This window comes from Aethalodelphis obliquidens, unplaced genomic scaffold (genome assembly GCF_003676395.1).
Source record: "Aethalodelphis obliquidens isolate GAN/ISIS:26980383/991018 unplaced genomic scaffold, ASM367639v1 scaffold5, whole genome shotgun sequence".
Taxonomy (NCBI): Eukaryota; Metazoa; Chordata; class Mammalia; order Artiodactyla; family Delphinidae; genus Aethalodelphis; species Aethalodelphis obliquidens.
In genome coordinates this window covers 70821656-70845814 of record NW_020837949.1, presented here as the reverse complement: position 1 = coordinate 70845814, position 24159 = coordinate 70821656, and the positions used below count along the sequence as shown (strand labels likewise).

The following is a 24159-nucleotide window of genomic DNA, read 5'->3' as shown; positions in this document are numbered from 1 at the left end:
ACATGCCGCGGAGCAACTAAGCCCGTGAGCCACAACTACTGAGCCTCCGCTCTAAAGCCCATGAGACACAACTACTGAAGCCCGTGTACCACAGATACTTAAGTCCGCATGCCTAGAGCCCGTGCTCCCCAACAAGAGAAGCCACCACAATGAGAAGACCGCCGTGCACCACAATGAAGAGTAGCCCCCCCCTCGCCGCAACTAGAGAAAGCCCTCGCACAGCAACAAAGACCCAATGCAGCCAAAAATAAATAAATAAATTTATTTTAAAAAATACAATGATATATAAGACATGTCTCCACAGTTCAGATATATCAAGTATTTATTTATGAGTTGCTACTACATAAAAGGAACTGTTTAACATATTTTCAACCACAGTTTTGCGCTGCATGAAGGATATATTAATGATTAACATGGAAACATAAAATACAGTATTTCCCTCATTCTGAAAACATATTAAGAGTAGAGATTCTAATCATTAAGTTGCTTATTTTTTTCACTATTTCATCTCTTGACATATCTAACTTCACCTCCATAGTAATCATTCCTCTTTTAACAAAATTTTCTCCATAAGCCACTGCCAAAAAAAATTTATTAAACAGGTTATGGTAGCTGAAATTTATTGCCAAGTATCTGGAGATTATAATACAAAGTCCAGGAACTCCTGGAAAGACATTTGAACTTAAGAGAAAATAAATAAAGTCTGGAACCCCAAACCTCCACTTACTCATCTTAATGACCTAGCAATGAGGTGTTAACAGGTACACTGCAAGGTGAGACTTAACCTCATCCTTCATCTCCATTCTTTTCTTCTCTCTTTTTTCCTTTTTTTTTTTTTTTTTTTTTCCAGTAACAAAAACTTATAGGGTGAGAAACAAGCCTGATCTTCTCTTTGGGATTCATATGGAATGTTACTTTTCTTTGACCCTTTCTGCCTCACTGGTTACCACTTACAACATAAGCCAATGGATCAATCTCTCTCAATCAATGGGACAAGAGTTAAAATTAGGTTTTGAGAAAATACACAAAGGAGTCTTAACATAAAGCCTTACCTGAATTTTAAACTCTAGTAGTCTATTTTCTACCAAAAAAAACTCTCAAAATTTTTTGATATGTTTTTTTAGATAAGCTTGGACTTTGTGCTTTCTCTGGCTTTCAGTTTTATTAAATGAGGAAGCACAAAGTGCAGCATCTTTCCCTTTCCTTAATCATTGCGTGTAGTTAAGTCATTATTTAGCCATAGAAGCCATTCATATCTTCAGGTTTATGCTCAATCTTATATGATTGCGAGGCTGAGTCCACCTTGGTCTATTAGGAAAGTTGAGTCTAGAATCTTTAGACCTAAAACTCCTGATCCTGATCACAAGTTCTTAACATTCAGCTTCACATTGCTTTTCTGGTTAAAGCCTGAGGTTTCATACCTTCCTAAGGATTTGCTCAACAACACATATTAAACACTTTTCAGGGCCAAAGAACTGAACCAAGCACAACACAAATATATATATAACATAATATCTTTCCTAAAAGATGCAGGTTCAGTAAACAGTCAGTGAATGCTCACAATGATCCAGGCACCAGCAACTTCATTTTATTACATTTAACTTATGATCTAGCAGTAAAGGTGAGGTACTTACGAATATACTTTTATGACATGTTTTTTTAAGACTCTGTATGGTAAGGAAGAAACAAAAATACAGGGTGGGGAGGTCAAAGATGACCTTTTAAAAATAAAAAAAACAAATCTTTAAAAAATGGCCTGCAATTGGTAGAATTACTAAAATGGATACAAGGAGCTATTTTGAAGGGTCATTTCTAATAACCTCTAAATCATACCCACAGCAGCTGTTATACTTTCTAACCATAATTCTAACCTATCCATGAGGTTTATCTTGCCTAATTTTTTCTATTTCTACTATACTCTTTACATTCTAATACCTGAATTATTTGTTATAATATCTATTAACAGGAACACCTAAAACAAAGTACCAGATAGTACAAAATTTTTTTTAATATCTTTATTGGAGTATAATTGCTTTACAATGGTGTGTTAGTTTCTGCTTTATAACAAAGTGAATCAGCTATACATATACATATATCCCCATTTCTCCTCCCTCTTGCGTCTCCCTCCCTCCCACCCTCCCTATCCCATCCCTCTAGGTGGTCACAAAGCACCGAGCTGGTCTCCCAGTGCTATGCGGCTGCTTCCCACTAGCTATCGATTTTACATTTGGTAGTGTATATATGTCCACATCACTCTCTCACTTCGTCCCAGCTTCCCCTTCCCCTTCCCCGTGTCCTCAGGTCCATTCTCTATGTCTGCATCTTTATTCCTGTCCTGCCCCTAGGTTCTTCATAACTTTTTTTTTTTAATTCCATATATATGTGTCAGCATATGATATTTGTTTTTCTCCTTATGACTTACTTCACTCTGTATGACAGACTCTAGATCCATCCACCTCACTAAAAATAACTCAATTTCGTTTCTTTTTATGGCTAAGTAATATTGCATTGTATATATGTGCCACATCTTCTTTATCCATTCATCTGTCGATGGACACTTAGGTTGCTTCCATGTCCTGGCTATTGTAAATAGAGCTGCAATGAACATTGTGGTACATGACTCTTTGAATTATGGTTTTCTCAGGGTATATGCCCAGTAGTGGGATTGCTGGGTCATATGGTAGTTCTATTTTTAGTTTAAGGAACCTCCATACTGTTCTCTATAGTGGCTATATCAAGTTACATTCTCATCAACAGTGCAAGAGGGTTCCCTTTTCTCCACACCCTCTCCAGCATTTATCATTTGTAGATTTCTGATGATAGCCATTCTGACTGGTGTGAGGTGATACCTCATTGTAGTTTTGATTTGCATTTCTCTAATGATCAGTGATGTTGAGCATCCTTTCATGTGTCTGTTGGCGATCTGTATATCTTTGGAGAAAGGTCTATTTAGGTCTTCTGCCCATTTTTGGATTGAGTGGTTTTTTTTTTTTTTTACATTGAGCTGCATGAGCTATTTGTAAACTTGGGAGATTAATGCTTTGTCAGTTGCTTCATGTGCAAATAATTTCTCCCATTCTGAGGGTTGTCTTTTCGTATTGCTTATGGTTTCCTTTGCTGTGCAAAAGCTTTGAAGTTTCATTAGGTCCCATTTGTTTATTTTTATTTCCATTTGTCTAGGAGGTGAGTCAAAAAGGATCTTGCTGTGATTTACGTCATAGAGCATTCTGCCTATGTTTTCCTCTAAGAGTTTTATAGTGTGTGGCCTTACATTTAGGTGTTTAATCCTTTTCGAGTTTATTTTTGTGTATGGTGTTGGGGAGTGTTCTAATTTCATTCTTTTACATGTAGCTGTCCAGTTTTCCCGGCACCACTTTTTGAAGAGGCTGTCTTTTCTCCATTCTATATTCTTGCCTCCTTTATCAAAAATAAGGTGAAAGTATGTGTGTTGGTTTATCTCTGGGCTTTCTATCCTGTTCCATTGATCTATATTTCTGTTTTTGTGCCAGTACCATACCATCTTGATTACTGTAGCTCTGTAGTATAGTCTGAAGTCTGGGAGCCTGATTCCTCCAGCTCCATTTTTCTTTCTCAAGATTGCTTTGGCTATTCAGGGTCTTTTGTGTTTCCATACAGATTGTGAATTTTTTGTTCTAGTTCTGTGAAAAATGCCATTGGTTGTTTGATAGGGATTGCACTGAATCTGTAGATTGCTTTGGGTAGTAGAGGCATTTTCACAATTTTGATTCTTCCAATCCAAGAACATGGTATATCTCTCCAGCTGTTTGTATCATCTTTAATTTCTTTCATCAGTGTCTTATAGTTCTCTGCATACAGGTCTTTTGTCTCCTTAGGTAGGTTTATCCCTAGGTATTTTATTCTTTTTGTTGCAGTGGTAAATGGGAGTGTTTCCTTAATTTCTCTTTCAGATTTTTCATCATCAGTGTATAAGAATGCAAGAGATTTCTGTGCATTAATATTGTATACTGCTACTTTACCAAATTCATTGATTAGCTCTAGTAGTTTTCTGGTAGCATATTTAGGATTCTCTATGTATAGTATCATGTCATCTGCAAACCGTGACAGCTTTACTTCTTCTTTTCCAATTTGGATTCTTTTTATTTCTTTTTCTTCTCTGATTGTTGTGGCTAAAACTTCCAAAACTATGTTGAATAACAGTGGTGAGAGTGGACAATCTTGTCTTTTTCCTGATCTTAGAGCAAATGGTTTCAGTTTTTCACCACTGAGAACGATGTTGACTATGAGTTTGTCATATATGGCCTTTATTATGTTGAGGTAAGTTCCCTCCAGATAGTACAATTTTTAATTATGTGTTAAACTTGATTTGTCTAGCAGGCAAATGAAATATGCAAAAATAATTGTTTAAAACTTGCTAAATTGTGCCTCTGAGTACATAAGGAGCATTTTCTAAGACTTAGATTTGTTTGTTTGTGTAAATCATCGTATCAGCAGCTAAAAGAGAAGTGGGGGGAAGAAATTCCATCCTAGGGCTTCCAACTAACACTATATGCAAGTCTGTTAGAACGTGGGAACTAGATTAAGTGTTGCCATTCAACTATATAACCGAGAAGGAGATTCAACCAGTATGTAAGTTGGCAAAAAGCGAAGTCAAACAATTCACTACGTATTTACTGGCAAATATCTAGAAAGATCACTCTACATTCAAGCTTTCAAGAATAAGTGAGCACAGCAAAGGAAATCATAAACTGAACAAAAAGATAAACCACAGAATGGGATAAAATATTGGCAAATGAAGTGACCAACAAGGGATTAATCTCCAAAATATGCAAACAGCTCATGCAGCTCAATATCAGAAAGACAAACAACCAAATCAAAAAATGAGTGGAAGATCTAAAGAGACATTTCTCCAGAGAAGACACACCAGATGGCCAAAAAGCACATGAAAAGATGCTCCACATCACTAATTATTAGAGAAATGCAAATCAAAACTACAATGAGGTAACTATCTATCTCACACCAGTCACAGAATGCCCATCATCAAAAGGTCTACAAATAATAAATGCTGGAGAGGGTGTGCAGAAAAGGGAACTCTCCTACACTATTGGTGGGAATGTAAATTGGTGCAGCCCCTATAGAGAACAGTATGGAGGTTCCTCACAAAACTAAAAATAGAGTTACCATACAATCCAGCAATCCCACTCCTGGGCATATATCTGGATAAAACTTTAATTCCAAAAGATATATGCACCCCAATGTTCATAGCAGCACTATTTACAAGAGCGAAGACATGGCAGCAAACTAAACGTCCATCAACAGATGAATGGAGAAAGAAGTTGTAGTGTATATATGCACAATGGAATATTATGCAGCCATAAAAAAGAATGAAATGCCATTTGTAGCAACATGGATAGACCTAGTGATTATCATACTAACTGAAGTCAGACAAAGACAAATTTATCATGATATCACTTATATGTGGAATCTAAAAAATGATACAAATGAACTTATTTATAAAACAGAAACAGACTCACAGACATAGAAAACAAACTTATGATTACCAAAAGGGAAATGTGGGGGGAGGGATAAATTAGGAGTTTGGGATTTGTAGATACAAACTACTATATACAAAATAGATAAACAACAAGGTCCTACTGTATAGCACAGAAAACTACATTCAATATCTTATAGTAAACTATAATGAAACGAAAGTCAGAAAATATACATCTGAATCACTTTGCTCTACAGCAGAAATTAACACCAAATTGTAAATCAACTATACTTCAAAAAAAAATTGTTTTTAAAAGATTGAGTGAGCAGAAGAAAATAAAAAACAAAAAAACAAAAACTGGGTCTATGAGAATATGCTACAGAAACTGTAAAGGAAACATCATTCCTACTACTTAGCTCAGTGAATTTGATTTACTATAGGAACAAAAGTTAGATTTTAGAAACTTTTTGAGATCTTCAAATGTCAAAAGACACTGATCCTATAAAATAGGAGCCAACAGCTAAAAGGAGAAATCAAGCTAAATTAACGAGTAAAAAGAAAGATGAATAAGGTAAATGAGGATGGCAAGAAAAAACTAAATACATAGTGGCAAAATTAAAATCTACACTGGAGAACAAAAAAGGAATTCACATTTCAGAAAACCAGATAAGTGCCGTTAAATAAAAACTTAGAGATTTACAGAGAGTATGGAGGTCAGAGAATAGACAACTGAACAAAAAGACTGTTCTCGAGGAAGAAATCAGATTTAACTGAATAGTTGGAATAATTGAAGAATTTTTCCATAAATAGAAAGAGTCAATGTACATGAGTATGTAACTGCAAATGCTCATCATAAAGATAATTTGGGGTTTTTTTTTTTTGGTTTTGTTTTTTGGATTAACAGGATAAAGAAAATATACTATGAGGCACCAGAAAAGAATGAACAGCTGCCCACAAAGGAACACATACTAAGATGGCCTCTGAATTCTCCTCAGTGCTGACCTCAGACTTCTCCTCTTGAATGTCAAATACTTGAGCATTTAACCACATTTCCAGACAAAAAGTGTGCCCCAATAAGTCTGTGTCCAAGTGTGTATGAAGGTAATAGGATGACTTTCTCAGGCATGGAAAAGCCAAAACAATTTTTTTAATTAAAAAATATATATATACATATATGTATAACTAATGTATATTAATATATACTTTAAAAATATATGCTATAACTTATGTTAATAAATGTTATAATATATATGTGACCAAGTCCATTTAATCTCCTAAATAAAAAAGATAGCTATTTTATCATCTTCAGTGAGAATTAGAGAAACAAATTTTGGAGGAATTTTTCAGGAGAAATTTCAAGCACATATATTTGAGGACAGTAACTTCAAAACTGATTATCTACCCAAATGAAATTAATCTCTCCATTCTGATACAGGTGGTAACATTAGTTACTCTGAGAGGTCTTAAAACACACACATAAACACATGCACATACACATATACATACACACACAATTACACACACACACATATACATATTTACAGATATACATGTGCACACAGACGTGAACACAAACACACATATAACTTTTCTTTACTCTGTTAAAGAGAGGCACCTAGGAAGAGGAAAAAGTACTGGAATAAATAAATGTATATTTTACTTATGGTTACCTCTGAGTGATAGAATAATAGGTGATTCTCCTTTACAGTTTTCCAAATTTACCAAATTACTTTCAATGAACATTTTTTTGAATTAAAAAAATATAAGTGTTACTCCGAAATTTCACTTAATGCACCAATAATCTTTTCTGTGTGTAGCTGCATGTAATTCATGTCTATTTACTCTCATTTCATTCGGATATTCATTTGTTTATTATACAGTAAGTACATACACCGAGTACCCTCCTTGGGCTAGCCATGTACCTATGTGCTAGGGTTAGAGAGAAGAGAAAACACAATCTCTTCCCACACAGAGAGCCCAGCTGAACACAATCCCCAAAATAAATAATTACAATCTTTCAGGGAGAAATCCAGTTTGTTATGAGGGACCATAATTGATTTAATTTGGATTTAGCTGGCCAAACAAGGCTTCATGAAGGAAATAACACGTAAACTAAAACCTGAAGGATTAATGGGAGTTTGCCTGACTTGGGAAAATATCTTTAATTAAAAAGCGAAAACAAACCAAAAAAAACAGGAAAAAAGGCCAGTTTTGCTATTCTCACACTGAAATATTCAAATGTATTTCACTTTCTGTCACAATGTGCCACCCACTAAACATCAATTTAAAAATTCTTTTAACTAAACTATTTGTAATGGCTTTCATAAACATTGGTTTAGTTTGAGCACTATAATTCTACTTCACATTAGACACTGACTTAAAAAGATAATGTTACAAAGAAAGAATTTACTCACAGAATATGTAAAGGAACCTAATGTTGGGAGAAAGAAGACCTTAAATGGTACTGGGTGATGGGGAAGATAAAGCCAATCAAATTTATTTGCCATTAAATTCTTCTGTCAATGAATCCCATTTGGTATAAACTTAGCACAATTATATCATCTACTCTCAATGGTCTGTTGTGAGCCATGACCAAGCCTCATCTCTGTTAGGAACAGCTGAGTAGAAAGAAAGACTATGGCAGAGAAAATGACATACATTGCCCTTTCCTTAGTCATCAGAACTCATACAAACACCATGCCTTGGCTTTCCATAGAAGGAAAAAAGCACTTCTTAAATTCAATATGATATAAAAGTTGAATATTATTACTCATTTTCCAATATAACAAAATTCATTTGAATATGTGGCAACCTGGTTCTACAATACACATTCTTCATTAGCACTACAGCAGGTGCAACATCTTCTTGTCCATCCAGAAATATCCTCAACCAGGCTCTCTGTAGGGCCACCAGGGAGTGGCTGCATCTTAGTCTGCTTCTTGGTCCATTCAAGTTCTCACAGGAAATGGACTAGAGACATCATCTTTCAACAACTGACTGAGTTCAGACCACATTTTTCCCTTGGACCACTGCTTTGTTCTTTACAAAAAGGGGATGGTGTGGCTACTCTAGTTGACTGTTGAGGATCACATGGAAGGTAAAGGTTTGAATGTTGTGCCTTGAAAATTATGTGAGTTTAGTATTGAGTAACTTTTTAGTTGTTTCAAAATGTATAGCTCTTAGAGAATGAAATTAAGCAAATCGCCTACCCTTACAACTTGTTTTCTCTTCCTTACTTTTTAGTGGAACAACCACTGAGTATTTAAGATTTATGACTTCCTTTTCAAAAAAAAAAGCTAAATATTCTCAAAGAACATGTGACTTCAAAGTGACTTAAATGTCACTTGATTTTTCTTGATGTATCTACACCAGATATTAAAAAGCCAAAAGAAACGCACTTAATGCTTAAAAATTTTGTTTTCAAACATACCACAAATGAAAGCCTTAAGAGTTCTCCTCTAAAATAAATATCGTTAGAAATACTAAAATGAATTTTGAGATCATGTGGATTGTAAGAGTATGTAGCTTACAGGGGAAATTTAAGTTTGAATTAAAGCCAGAATAATATGTGGAAGAGCAGATTGAAGACAGTGCACTTCATTTCCTTTGGATTTGGAAAAGCACTAAATGAAAGTCACCAATCAAATATATATTTTTAGTCCCAATGACAGTGGAGGGGCTATTGACAGATACATAAATTATATATTGTTTTAAAAAAATATCTAATATTTTTACTTTAAGTGTTAGGAGGCAACATTCTTAAGGTAAATAAGACAATAAGAAGGTTCTTCTCTACTGAAGTATGTAACTTTGAAATCACTTAGTCGTTCTTTACAGAACAATAGTTACAAAGTAACTTTCATTTTCTATGTTTTCAAATTTGAACTAGTAAATCCTAAGGGTTTACGATTTATACGTACATATATCATGTACATATACTACAAATTAGTATTTGTTCATTCAACTAAAATTTATTGAATACCTACTAAGTATAAAATCCTGTATTTTTTAAAATATAAGTTTATATAATCTCTCATTTAGGCAAGAAATGTGCCTCATCACGTACATTAAAAATGAAAATAAACTCAAGCTGATTTCCCTATTTGTGTCTGGAATAAACTCTGATAAATACTAGGATGTTGACATTATGAGAAAGAAACTAATCATGTGGAATGACCCAGTCTTCAGTCTGAAGGATTAGGTTATGTTTATGTCATGCTTATGTTATTTGGTTTGCAGTCCACCCTTTCACCTGATTCTTTTAAGGCCTACAAACCCTGTTCAACATGTTTTCTCAAACTAGTAGGATCATTCTAATATTCAGAGATCTTGCTTCATTCATATGGAAGGAACATATAAAAGTAGAGGAAACCACAGCATGTCAGGAAAGGGTCACCCCTCTCAACCAAGAAAAGAAACTATCAGTAGGATTACAATAGTAGACAGCAGAGCACATGGAAACAGCACCACAAAACTTTATAATCAAGCTCACTTTTAAATTAAGGAAATGATTTTGAGTGAATGTAACCTGTATTACAATAGGGTGTCTGTGTCTCTGAAAGCTTATGGATGAATAAAAAACACTTTCAGTATAAAGAATTGAGAAGTATCTAATTCTTAAAGGCTGCTGTTCTCACTACCTACAAAAACTATTTCTCTACATCATGTATCTGGCTTTGAGCAAAAATTCTCTGAAGACCAGGGATAGAACCAGGCCTGACTGATCCAAGCAGCTTCTGCTGACAGTGGGCTACAGTCCTGGGTCGTCTGGGATACCAGGACAGGCCTGCTTTGCTCCAAGTTATAGAGGGATCAGAGGCAGTGGCTAATGTGGTGAAGGAAATACATCCAAATATAATGACTGTAGCTCCTAGTATGGAATGTTGGCTTGTGGTGTAACACATTATAAAAAGTAGCTCCTATGCATACGTATTAAGATGTCTGTCAAAGTTAAATAACTTGGCCATTTCATTCATTGATTTTTAAATAAAAGATGATATCAAGGCTTGGGAACGTGATTTCAGAAAAAGTATTTTAACTTTTCCAAGCACAAAGGGTTGCTTGAGGTCACAGAAGCCACAAAAGCAAACTCTGAATCCTAAAAACTGCTTCAAAAATAAATCAGATAACCTGTGAGAGACTTTGGGGGAAGGTACGTCTGAATTCTCCCCTTGCTGCATCCAAGTTATGAGCCCTTAGCGCTAGAATATCTTTCATTTGATGAGCCACAGTTTGAGTGCATGGAACAAGAACAGGGGCCAGCAGACTTAAAGGAATATTTATCCACATGGATATTCATGGTACAGCTCCTTTGTGAGAGAACAGCACCCTTTTTTTGTGTGTGTTCCGGACTTGACCTTCCTTTGGCCTTGGAATTATCTGGTTTGTTTTCCTCTGTAGCCAGGTTCTGAAATATCAAACACAGCTGTAGGCAAAGGAAGAGGGTAGTCAAATAGCCCACCCATCGGTGCTATAATAAATGGAAATGGAACCCATGCATGTAGAATTAAACAAGGTTTGCCTTGGCACCACTGTCTCCTATGAGTCATTTGTATGCAAAGTCAGAAGAAAACAGGGACACCAACAAAACAGCAAGAAAAACAAACTGGAAGAGGGGCACTCTTTCGACTCAAATGAAGCCAGCATCATAAATCTCCTAGTGGCCAGGACTACTAGAAGGAAGAGATTGAGGAACACTGCTAAAGAATGTTGTAGGGATTTTTGTTTCCAAAAGGGACCCATGCACCTGTTGATGTGTTTTCCAGGCCCTTGAACGGTAACAATTTATGAAGCTATTAATACTAAGCCCAAGATTTATCAGATGTGCTGTTTGTCTTGTGGCCAATATTATCTCAAAAAATTTGGGTTGCACTGGGTTAAAATGGAGTGTTCTGCTCTTGGAGTTATTCAGAGCATTTAAATCGCTTAATCCTACAAGAACGGTGTATTTAGCCTGCCTATTAGGGAGAGTCTTTAGGGATTCTCACCAGTTGCAGAGCCAGGCAGGAGGTGGCAGTCCATTGCTGGGTGAGGTAAAATGGAGGCAGCAGGGGAGGAATGAGTCCTGGAGACAAGACGATGCTTCTCTAATCCGTCCATGCCATCCGCAGCCAGCTGAGCTGGGTGCACCGAGAGCGCACGTGCGTGCTGCGGCTCCGGGAAGGGCTGCTGCCAAGAGAAGAGCACAGTAGAAAGAAACATGAGACAAGCACTAAGGGAGACACTGAGAGCGACATGGCAACCAATTAAGTTCATCAGGTCAGAGACATAATAAACGGTGTGAAGGAAAAAAAAATAGAGAAAGGGAGAAACAAAACACGATCTAATCAATAAATCCATTCAACAGATGTTTTCACACTGACGGCCAGGGCCTGTATGCCTGGCTAAGGAGGAGGTGATGGCAGGAGGCCTGTCAGTTTGAACTGATTGAAAGAAACAGACCTTTAACCTCAAGAGGAACATTGACTTAGACTCATTTCCTACCTTGATATCAACGTTTTGAATACAGCCCCAGAATTGTTACAACGCAAAGTGGGAGAACAATTCAACTGCTTTCAAACCGCCAACGAGGCTCAATTCTGAAAACCCTATCTTGAATTTATTTCAGTAATATTGTCAATGACATTTATGGGAGCCTAAAAATTGCCAGTTAAATGACTATATTTGACAACTTTCAGTCTTCATATGATGGTACAGAATAAGGAAGTTTTCATAGGTTGCATGGTGTAATCTCAATACTATGAAAAGTTTTAGTTTCTTTATAAGGTATTAAATACAATCTCAGTGACTTAACAACATTATCATTCTTCATACTTCTCAAGTTATGAAATCAGAGAGCCAGAATTTGGAAGCTCCTGAAAGATTCACTTGGTCTATTCCTCTGTCTCTAACAAAGACAATCTCTAAAATAGAGACAGGTGGTTAATTTAACTATCAGTGTTATACACCGAATATTTCCTCTCTTCAACATCAAGGGATTCATAACTTTCGTGTTGATTTTTATGTTTGTTTCCTTTTCCATGTTCCCAACAAACGTGAAAAGTAGCTGAACAGTGATACAAAGGATGATCATCACATCCCATGGATAAGGAAACGAACACTCCAAAAGGTTAACAAAGTCTTTTAAATACAAGCCTAATTGCTATAATTCTTAAAATGTACATGCTGGGCTTCCCTGCTGGCGCAGTGGTTGAGAGTCCACCTGCCGATGCAGGGGACACGGGTTCGTGCCCCGGTCCGGGAAGATCCCACATGCCGCGGAGCGGCTGGGCCCGTGAGCCATGGCCGCTGAGCCTGCGCTCCTCAACGGGAGAGGCCGCGACGGTGAGAGGCCCGCGTACCGCAAAAAAAAAAAAAAAAAAAAATGTACACGCTCTTCTGCTTTGGTCTACCTGCCAGGCACGTACGGTTTTAAGACTGAACGCAAACATCACCTCTCCTTAGTAAGGCCCTGCCTTAACCTTCCTGTTAGGGTGCTGCTCCTCTAGCACAAGGCTTGGTACATCCTTCGTGTACAAATTATTTACTTAGTGAGAATGCTAACAAATCTACATACAGCACAACTGTATTCGATGCATATTACATGGTTTCATGTCAGTATGACTTTCTCTGTAGGAGTTAATGCTGTATATAAAAATGAGTTATGACTATGAACATATATTTAGTGACAGACCACAGACAGAGATTCCCCAATTGAGAAAAAAGTTAAGAATCCTTTAAAATTAACTTTAAAACAAGTTATAATTAATGTATGTGTATATGGTGTTACTTCAGTTTTGCTCTGCAGAATAACTGAACCATCAATCAATTGGAAGGCATTTGTCACATCATTGAACTCTGGGCATTTGCTCTGATGATTAGAATGATTTGGCCAGGATGCAGTACTAGCTCTAATAGTTTTAACACATCTACAGGAGTCGAAGTCTCTTGTTTTCTTGAGCATCTCCATGTTCAATTCCCTAAGGTACAGCAGTAGGATGGACATGGTTTCTCCTCTCATGAAACTTATACAGGGAATGTAAATGTGTAATTATGACTTTGGGAGTTTTCTATAGAGAAAATGGCTCTTCTGCATATGATCTAAAATGCCTGGGTAAATATATACCTGGATGTTTGTAATATCTATCCCTTCTGTCTCTTTCTATTATAATCTAAACTAATGCAAAGGCCCTTGATTGATCACCCTACCTCTAAAATCAACCTATCCAATTCTTTGCTGCAAGAATTCTCTTCCTAAAGCTCTCCTATAAGTAAAAAGCTGATAGAAAGTCTGTGAAGGTAAAGCAAAGTTTGAAGAACCTCGCCAGCCTGTCATCTGGAATCTCCCTAAGTGAGGCCAACTTGAATTTCAATGTTAGATCTTCTATTCCTTTTTCAGATTCCAGCTCAAATCCTATCTACTGTATAACAAATACCATCCCCAGTGCCGTATTCATGGGCTCTTTCCTGTATAAAAAAATATTAAAAATTAAATTTTATGCTAATATTGGCATACATTGGAATCATTACTGTAACATTCATTCCTCCTGATTAAAAATTAACATTTAAAACATTCTGGGGGCCCCTTAGAGTATCATGGGTTCTGGGCACAGTGTCTACTGTGTCTAACGGATATGTTGGCTCTGATCATTCGTGCTTCCAATCTATCTTTTCTGTATCACCCCCTCCAGGTGTGTCCTTGAAGCTTCACATTCAGCAACCATTCACTACCTCTAAAGTCCTCTTTAAATTTTACATGGAACCTTTTCAAGCCCATATATTACATGCTCTTTCCCTCTCCACTACATTCCCATCACACTTTGTTTTTCTCTCTCCATTTCCCTGCCACCATCTTTCATATTTTAGAGTTACGGCATGCAGTAACTACTTATTGAGGTCACACTCTGAGCCAGACACTTTGCAGGTGTGTTGAGCCTTTTTTATATTTATTGTCTAGTGAGGAGACAGATACTAAATATTTCTAAGTATAATGTAATTATAAATATAATGAGTGCTATATGGGAAAAATGCAGAGTACCATGAAAAACTGTCAAGAAGAACCTAATTTAGAGGTTGAGGGAACTTTAAGAAAGTGACATTTAACTTGATATGTAAAAGATAAATTCCATTAGCCAGATGCAAAGTGAGGAGAAGGCTCTAGATAGGTTGTGTGTGTGTGTGTGTGAAATCATCTTTCCATGTATAATATTGAAAGCTCTTTGAACCAGGGACTGGATCTATATCATCTGTGAACTTATATTCTGCTGCATTTTATATCTTTTCTTATGCTTTCTCAAAGCTAAATATTTATTTGTGCATTAAGAATATGTAACATGGGACTTGCAGTGGTTAAGAATCCGTCTGCCAATGCAGGGGACACAGGTTCGATCCCTGGTCCGGGAAGACCCCACATGGCACGGAGCAACTAAGCCCGTGTGCCACAACTACTGAGCCTGTTCTCTAGAGCCTGTGAGCCACAACTACTGAGCCCATGTGCCACAACTACTGAAGCCTACGTGCCTAGAGCCCGTGCTCTGCAACAAGAGAAACCACCGCAATGAGAAGCCTGTGCACCGTAACGAAGAGTAGTCCCCGCTAGCCCCAACTAGAGAAGGCCCACGCGCAGCAACGAAGACCCAATGCAACAATGCTAGATTAATTAATTAATTAATTAATTTTTAGAAAAAGCATATGTAACAGATATTTGAGAGTTAAAGGCCATGGTTTTTTCAAATAACATAACCATGTTTTAGATGACTGGGGTTACTAGATGTTTTACCTCTTAATAACTCAATACTGTAAGAGCTCCATGTAAATACCACCACCACCTTCTTTCTTTCTTTGCTAATAAAGCATATTTATTGCTTTACTTGGACTTCACAGGAACCTTTGAGACAATGGAATTACAGTTTGCTACCTCATAACTAAGATACAAATGTTACACCTCAACACAGACCCTTACGAACAGGCAAGCAAATTCTACTTATTCAATTCTACTTATCTAATCTTCTTATCCATACTATTAGGAATACGGCAATATAGGTAAGAGACAAACAACTACTTGTTCAATAGTAGTTATTTATTCATCACATGTAAGTGTCCTTCCAATATCTACTGTGCATGCAGATAGAAAATACTGATAGATCCCATGCTGGGTTGTATAGATAGGAAAGTGAGTTAAGCATGGCTCCTGATCTTATAGGTTGAAACCCAAATTCAAGCACTTTGTCCATAAACAGTAAGTTCCATAAGGATATGAGCTTTGCCTACTGAATCATACATTCCCATGCAGTGTTTCACACATAGAGTAGGTGTTAACAAATATATGTTGAATAAATACATGAATAGAAAGGAGATACATGGCCATCTTTCAGATCTCACTACAAGGATAAAACAAGAAAGCATTTTATAAGCGATCATTATATAAAGAACCAAGGAATGGCTAATGAAAATATAAGAAAATGGAGAACAGACAAAACAACTATCAAAGTACAATACTCTGAAGTTATTTAGTGATGGAGCCAAGAGCTGAGGGAAGCAAGTGATTTGAGAATTATTTTTTTCCTTTGTGCTTTTATGTGGTTTCCAAACTTTCTGCATATCACAATTAAGAAAATTGGCAAATGCTACTTAAAATAAATAGTTGAACCTTTCAAACACTTCACTGGGACAGATTCATAATCATTGGTTCTAAGAGCAGACATGGATCAAATATTTTTGAACCTTCTACCGAAAAAGGACTATAAAAGAGAGAAAAGTTTATTCACTTTCAAAAGAGTTGACTACAGTTATATGCCTTTACAAATGAAGTATAGCTTTTAATGTATAGGGCAAATCTTGACAATCCCGTAAGGCACTGATTATTATGGTACATATTAGTGACCAAAGTATCACAAAACAGTAGGCCACTTTTATTTCAGATGGATATTACTCCTCATCAATAAAAAGCTTCCTTCATGAGGCTGAAAATTGAGATAGTATTTTTATAGCCAAAAAAGTGTTTCACTAAACATTTTTTTCTATTAGCAATTTTAATGAGAGAATTTTGTTCATGGTTATTTCCCATACTTCGAAGTAAGGACAAAAATGCATGTTTCTCTCTTGCATCATCAGAAAAATAAAATGTCTAATAGTTCAGAACCTACTGCTACTAAAAATTGCATGGATACCCAAATTAACCTGTCATCTACTGACTGCCTTTGGAAAATGTGTCATGCCCAATAAATGAATAATAAACATGCCCTCATCCCCCGAAAGCATTCTTATTTAAAATACTTTTTAAATACATGTAGTATTTTGAGCCTGTTTCTTATGCATACATGGTCTTTCGTTTTTCAGGTGATTTAACTAGGGACTTGCTTTTGATTGGTTACTTTGCCAGATTGTTATTCAGGGACATTCTGTCAGGCTACCGAGATGTGTAGGACAACCTTTTCTATATGCAGTGGCCTAAGGCCACTACGCCTGAACATCATCTGTCTCCTCCTACTGATAAAAGTTGCAAAGTACTTTCAGTGAAGAGTTATTATGCCCCTACTTTATAAATTCTTCAATGATACCTAGCAGGATATCAATGTCATTGGGGCCTGGGCCTTCCTAAGCTGTGGGGCATAGGCACTGCCATCTATTTGGAAAGTGGGTCTCTATATATAGGTCTCTGTGTGGCAGGCACAATATTCTTGCTTAGAGTTAAATATTTGGGAGTGGCTTGCTAATGGAGATTATGAAATGATAAAGCCCCTGGGTTGAGGAGACTTCAAGGTTCTATTTTTCTGTGATAGCAGTGATTTTTTATTTTGCTTCTGTTTGGTTTTATTTTGCTTTCTTGTTGCCACTGCTCAGGGATCTATTTTATGGCTTCTGGGTTTTCACTTTGTTCTGGATGGTTACCTTTGCTTCCAGACATATCACTCATTTTGTGCTATAATCAATATCATCATGCACTCTCAGCAAAAGCAAATACAGAAATCATAAATTATAGTGTTTAATCTTTGAAATAATCAAAATTATTTGAATTAGTTTAATAAAAGATATGACCTAAAAATAAAGGAAAAAGAATCATGGGAAAATAATTAGAAAAAATATTAAAATTCTGTTTCCAAAGCCATTTCTTTAAAGAATATGTTCCTCCTGGTTTGGCATTATGAGAAAATTGAATTTTCTTTTTGGTTTGCAGTGCTTTGAATTTAAGAAGTCTTACTTTTACAGAAAATTAGAATCATAAATATCCCTAGAGTTTATCTTATAAGATGCCAAGGGCTAGAGAGAATTTACATGTTCTAAAGTCTTTGTATTATTCAGTATGGGTGTAGAAATAGTGGTTAACTTTAGACTTTTTAAAGCTAAACATGCATGTTAGTAATTTAAAAGTAGCTATTAAATAAATAGAAATAACATGCATAACTTTGAAGTAGACATTTTTAGAAAGAGACAAAACGAAGAAGCAATCAGTCTAAAAATAAATGGAGAAAAAAATGAAGCACTGAAAAAGCTGTACAAATATAATTCACAAAATAAGATGCTACAAACAAATTCCCACATATCGCTAAACACAGATGATGTGAATGTACTCAATTTGCCAGTTAAAAGATGAAGACAGTCAAACTGAATTTCAAAAATACAAAGGCTATATTCTTTGGCAGACCAGGATTAAATTAAAAGGTTCTATGATATAAGAAAATACTAACAACACAACAACAAAAAGACGTAAAAGCCTTGTGCAGCCCTGTTAAAACCAGATGAAACAGACTTTATGGGGAAACTATCAGAGACCATATAAAGGTATATATAAAATAATACAGAAGTTCAATTAACCAAAAAAAAATTCTAAAACTAATAACAGGGGCTCAAAATGTAAAAAGCATAAATTGGTAAAACTATAAAGAAAAACTATAAAGAAAAATCAACATCATGGAAGGAGATTATCACAAACGTATAACAAAATGAGTGAGGTTACAAAAGATTTGAATTAACACAATTCCTTGGTGATATACTGAAACTTGCAGCCAAACATATTCTTTCAAGCACACATGTAACAATTGCAAAATTGACCAATACAATAAAGGAGGTGTCAACAAACTTTAAAGAATTAATATTTAAAATGGAATATTATTCAGCCTTAAAAAGGAAGGAAATTCTGACATATGCTACAACATGGATAAACCTTGAAGACACCATGCTAACTGAAATATGCCAGTTACAAAGGACAAATACTGTGTGACTCCACTTATATAATATACCTAGAGTAACTAAATTCATATAGACAGAAAGTAGGATGGTGGTTGCCAGGGGCTGGCAAAAAGAGGAAATGGAGAGTTATCGTTCAACGGCTACAGAGTTTCAATTTGGGAAGAGGAAAATTGCTCTGGAGATGGTTCGTGGTGATGGTTGCACAACAATGTGAATATACTCGATTGCCACTGAAATGTACACTTAAAAATGGTTAAACAGTAAATTTTCTGTTATATATATTTTACAGAAAAAAGAGAAATTGATATTATTCAAATCATATATGAGGACCACATTATAGTCAGAGATGTAAAAACTAGGTAGATGAAAAGATACACTATACGCTGTGATAGAATCACTATCATAAAGATAACAGTTCTTCCCAAAAGAATCTATAATTTCTGGAATGTTTCAGCTGATTCTAAATTTTGCACAGGAGAGCAAAGGCAGAGAATAGCCAAGTGAATTTTGAAAATAAAGAATAAGTTGGGGAGATATGCCCAACCAGATATCTATACATACTAAAAACTAAACTATTTCAGATAGTTTATTAGCACAATAGATTAATGGAAGAGAATAGAGAGCCTAGAAGCAGACCCATGAGTATATGGAAACTTGTGATATATAACAGAGATGATCTACAGAGTAGCAGGTAAACAAAGAATAGTCAATAAACAATGTTGGGAACACTGGTTACCCATAAGGGAACAACGAATTTAGATACCTACCTAACACTACATGCAAAAAACAACTGAAGGTGGATGAAAAATGTAAATGTACAATTTTTAAAGTTTTATGGAAGTAGACGGAGAATGTCATTCTAAACTTGAGGAAGGAAAGAAATTCAAATACTTCTGTTTATCATAAGCCAGAAAAACACAAGCCAGAAACTGGGTAGAAATATTTGCAAAACATAGAATAAGGCAACACTTAATGTCTACGTTACCTATATAACTCCTAAAAATAAATAGGAACAGAAAATGGACAGAAAGTATGAACAGGAAATTCCCAGATTAAATAATATTTCAATAAATCAATAAATACATGAATAGAAAGCCCTCACTAGTAATCAGAAAAAGGCAAATTAAAACCAACATGAGATATCAATTTATACTCATGAGATTGACCAGAAATTTAAAAGTCTCATGATACCAAGCATTACAGAAAACATAGAGCAAAAGAAACTCATAGACTGCTTGTAGGAGAATAAATCATTATAACCACCTTAAAGAACAATGGACTAATATTTAGTAACAGTGAAGATGGACAGTAAACGTACAGTATAAATGGTGAACAAGTGAAAAAAGCAAGCAAAAAATGTATATGAAGTCAATTATTTAAGTTTAAAAATATGCAAGTTAATATACATTGTTTAAGTATATACGAATATAATAAAAATATAAAGAAATGCATAGGAAAAATAAAAAGCAAATTCAGAAAAGAAGGAATGGGAGGAGGATGAAATAGGAAAGAGATACATAGTAAACTTTATATATATTATGTTTTATCTCTCAAGCTGGATGTTATTATATAATCTTTATTATTTTTTCTGTATATTAATACATTTAAAATAAGTGTGAAATGTTTAATAAACTGGCACATATAAAAGACCAATATTATTATAACATAAAATTAGTTTTATTGAAAAGATTAAGTTTTTGTAGGGAGGGAACAAAGATTCACTGGAAAATACAAAAAAGAAAAAAATAAGAGAAAAAAAGTAAAAGTAGGTGAGAAAAAAATAAGTATGAAAAACTATTTTTTAGTAAGTTTAAGTATGCTAATTTACTTTTAGGTCATATATTCATAAGAGATCAATTAATTTGTACTATATTGCACTGATTGATAAATGAATACAATAAAATGTACAATTAAGTATATTTAGTCTTTAGAATTTTAACATATTATCATTAAATTCATCTCAATGAGAAAACAATGATACTTAAACGACTGAGAAATTAGTGCAGAAAAATGTAAACTGGAAACTTGAAATGATGATTTGGAACAGAAGAAAAACAAATTTAAATGTGCCAACTTTAAGAAACTATCTAAAGAAATATAAAGACACTTAAAAGCAATCATTTCTAAGTACTGATAATATGACTGATTTATTGTTATTTTCTTAATACTTTGGCTGACCTGTATTTTCCAAATTGTCTGATAAACAGCATTTTTAACTCTATTTTTAAAGTTATTTTCAAATGTTACACTTTATTGTGATATCAATATTTTAAGTGGTTAAATATGCTAAGGGGATTAGAATGGATATTAATTTGGACTTGGAAAAAGAGAGACTACTAGATACCTGTGAACAGAAACCCGATTGTATTTTCATACTCTCAGTCCTAAACCTAGAGCCCAGAACACAAGGGCTCACTAAATGTTGAGAATGTATATATTATACCATAGAAATATAACTGCTTCTAGCCTAAGATTAGGGTAAAAATCTGACTCTCTAATGTATTTGACTGAGCTGATAAACCTACCTAATTTTTTTCAATGTAATTTAAATTTCTTGTTTTCTTCTTCACATTGTGTCAGAAAACACTTTGGTAAACCCAAACCCATCAGCAACTCTAGGTCACTAAGATTTTCTCTAGTATTTTGTTTTTAACCCACCAGTGTAGGGGAATAATCATTTTATCCACTTAGAACCATAGTTAGAACAGAGTGATTGAGATGAAGTTTCAGAGAAAGTCTACTCTCCTGGAGATGTTATTGGGTGTGTACAAGTAATTCAATATTACCTTGGGGCGTGAAGTAGGGGCGGGCCACTGGTTGATAACATTTGGCCAAAAACTGGAATAGTGCCTAATAGAACCCAAATATGGTACCTGAGAGGAGTGGTCTCCGAAGTTGGGAGTACACATGCATCCAGTGAGTGCAGAATAAAATAGCAGAGGTGCTACTCGTATTTAATTTTTAAATAAAAACACAAGAAAGCAAATTAACTATATTAATATTTGATATATGGATAGACAGTAGCATTTACACCCAGTCCCTGCATCAAGGGTCATACAGCACAAACTCTCTGAGATATCCTAAGTTAGGGAGGAGAGTCCAATTTCAAACCTTAATACACAGCTACAGTAATCAAAACCGTGTGCATAAGGATAAACATACAGAATTGGAATTGAACTGAAAACCCAGAAATAAACCCTTCCATTTATGGTCAACTGATTTTCACCAAGGGTGCCAAGACAATTCAAAAGGGAAAGAACAGTCTTTCAACAAATGGAGCTGGGACAACTGCATACCCACAGGCAAATGAAATTGAACCACTTCCTCACACCAAACACAAAACTTAACTCCAAATGGACCACAGAATAAATACAAGAGCTAAAACTATAAAATTATTAGAAGAAATATAGAAGTAAATCTTCTTAGATATAAGGCCCAAAACCAACAGTGCCCCCCCACAAATACAGATATAATCAGAAGTAAAAACTTTTATGCTTCAAAGGGCACCATCAAGTAAATAGTTAATACACAAATCAGAGAGAATCTCTGCAAACCATATACCTGATCAGAGACTTGTACCCAGCATGTCTGAAGTATTCTTATGCGTCAATAATAAAAAGACAACCCAATTTAAAAATGAGCAAAGTTTCTGAATAAACATTTCTCTAAAATACATCTACAAATGGCCAATAAGCACATGAAAAGATGTTCAACATCATTAGCCGTCAGGGATTTGCAAATCAAAACCACAATAAGATGCAGCTTCATACCAACTAGAATGGTTTACCATAAAAAAGATAGCTAAGGGCTTTCCTGGTGGCGCAGTGGTTGAGAGTCCACCTGCCGATGCAGGGGACAAGGGTTCGTGCCCCGGTCTGGGAAGATCCTACATGCCGCGGAGCGGCTGGGCCCGTGAGCCATGGCCGCTGAGCCTGTGCGTCCGGAGCCTGTGCTCCGCAACGGGAGAGGCCACAACAGTGAGAGGCCCGCGTAGCAAAAAAAAAAAAAAAAAAAAAAAAAAGGTAGCTAATAACCAGTGTTGGTGAGGATGTGGAGGAATTGGAACTGTCATGCACTGTCGGAGGGAAGACAAACTGATGCAGCCAATTTGAAAAACAGTTCTGCAGTTCCTTGAAAAGCTAAACTTAGAGCTACCATATGACCCAGCAATTTCAGTAATATGTATATACCTAAGAGAAATGAAAATATGTCTCACAAAAACTCATACATGAATGTACATATTAGCACTATTCATAACAGACCAAAGTAGAAACAACCCAAATATCCAACAACTGATGAATGGATAAATAAAATATGGTATATCTGTGCAATGGAATGCTATCCAGCCATAAAAACTTTTTTTGTTTTGTTTTTTCCTCATTTGCAAAACCACAACCATAGTTGCTATTTTCAGGGGGAAAACTTAGGTATTAAACTGCAAGCTCATAAAATACAAATACCTAAAAAAGTATAAATATCCCCCTAGAATAAATTTTATTGCATTAATTCTTAATAACTTCAGACCTTAAAAAAGACAAGCCTATGTATTATGCCGGGGTCGGAGATCAAACAAGGGCAAAGTGGCTGGCAGCTCCCCACAGGGGACACCCCAAAGCCAACAGCAGGCCGCCCTCCTCCTGGGGCTCCACTGGGGAGAACTGGTCTGCTGGTGTTTCAATGTGTCCTATAGAAAAGCATGTTATAAAATGTTGAGGTCAAACATTTATCACACAACAGACCTTACAAAGAGGAGGACTTAAGTCCTAGGTTCTGAAGAACTTGGTTAATCAGGTTTGGGGGGATGGAAAAGAAAAAGGGGCACAGGCAGAAGTCTCCAGAAGCATTTGAAACTAGATGGGTCACAACCTCTGACCTACCTGCAGGCCGCCAGGGTGATCAGTGTGCACAGCTCCCCTGGGAAGCCAGAGGTCAAGAAGCAAAGAGCCACTAATCTGGGCCAGGTCCCCCAGACTCTTGACAGTCCCCACGACCCGGTGAGCCGTCTGTTCTCGAAGCAGGCATACACAAGTTTTTCTAGGAATCCAGAAGCCAGGCCCCTGCCCCAACTTCCATTCCAGGCCAGACAGGCATATCGACAGGGCTACCAGCTCCCCCAGGAGCCTGGGGGTGCGAGAGACGTGGCCAAACTTCTGCCTCCCTTTCCATGATGTAACAGATCATTCCAAAATGGCGCAACACTTGCAGGCATTTCTAAAAAGTACAAACACCTGGTAGTCTATGGACCCTGGGAAAGAAGGGATGCAAAGGTCTCTCGCCAGGAAAATACACAACTGAGAAGGCTTGACTGTGATTCCAGGCCTGGGTCCCGGTGGAGGAGCCTGGTTCTGAAGGAGGCCCGGCCCCAGAGCAGAAGCCGGGGAGTAGTGAAGGCGGAGGCCGCCCCTCTGAGGAGCGGCTCGCAGAGGCCGGGAGAAACCGCCACCCGTTCCCACCTGGGAGCCTGACCGCGGACCAGGACTCAGTCCCCGGAGCCACCGTGCTGCGGACACTGCCTACCAGGG

General features: G+C 36.3%; 1 protein-coding gene across 10 annotated transcripts in view; it reads right to left on the bottom strand.

The window, feature by feature from the left end:
* The window catches only part of HDAC9 (histone deacetylase 9), a 581092-nt gene that overhangs the window by 317918 nt on the left and 239015 nt on the right, over nt 1-24159 (bottom strand). For 9 of the 10 annotated variants that reach the window (XM_027102607.1, XM_027102608.1, XM_027102611.1 and 6 more), the window contains one exon: nt 11458-11638. In XM_027102607.1, the coding sequence (XP_026958408.1) occupies nt 11458-11638 (181 nt within the window). The remainder of the gene's footprint in view (nt 1-11457; nt 11639-24159) is intronic. The other variant, XM_027102638.1, reaches the window with a different exon arrangement.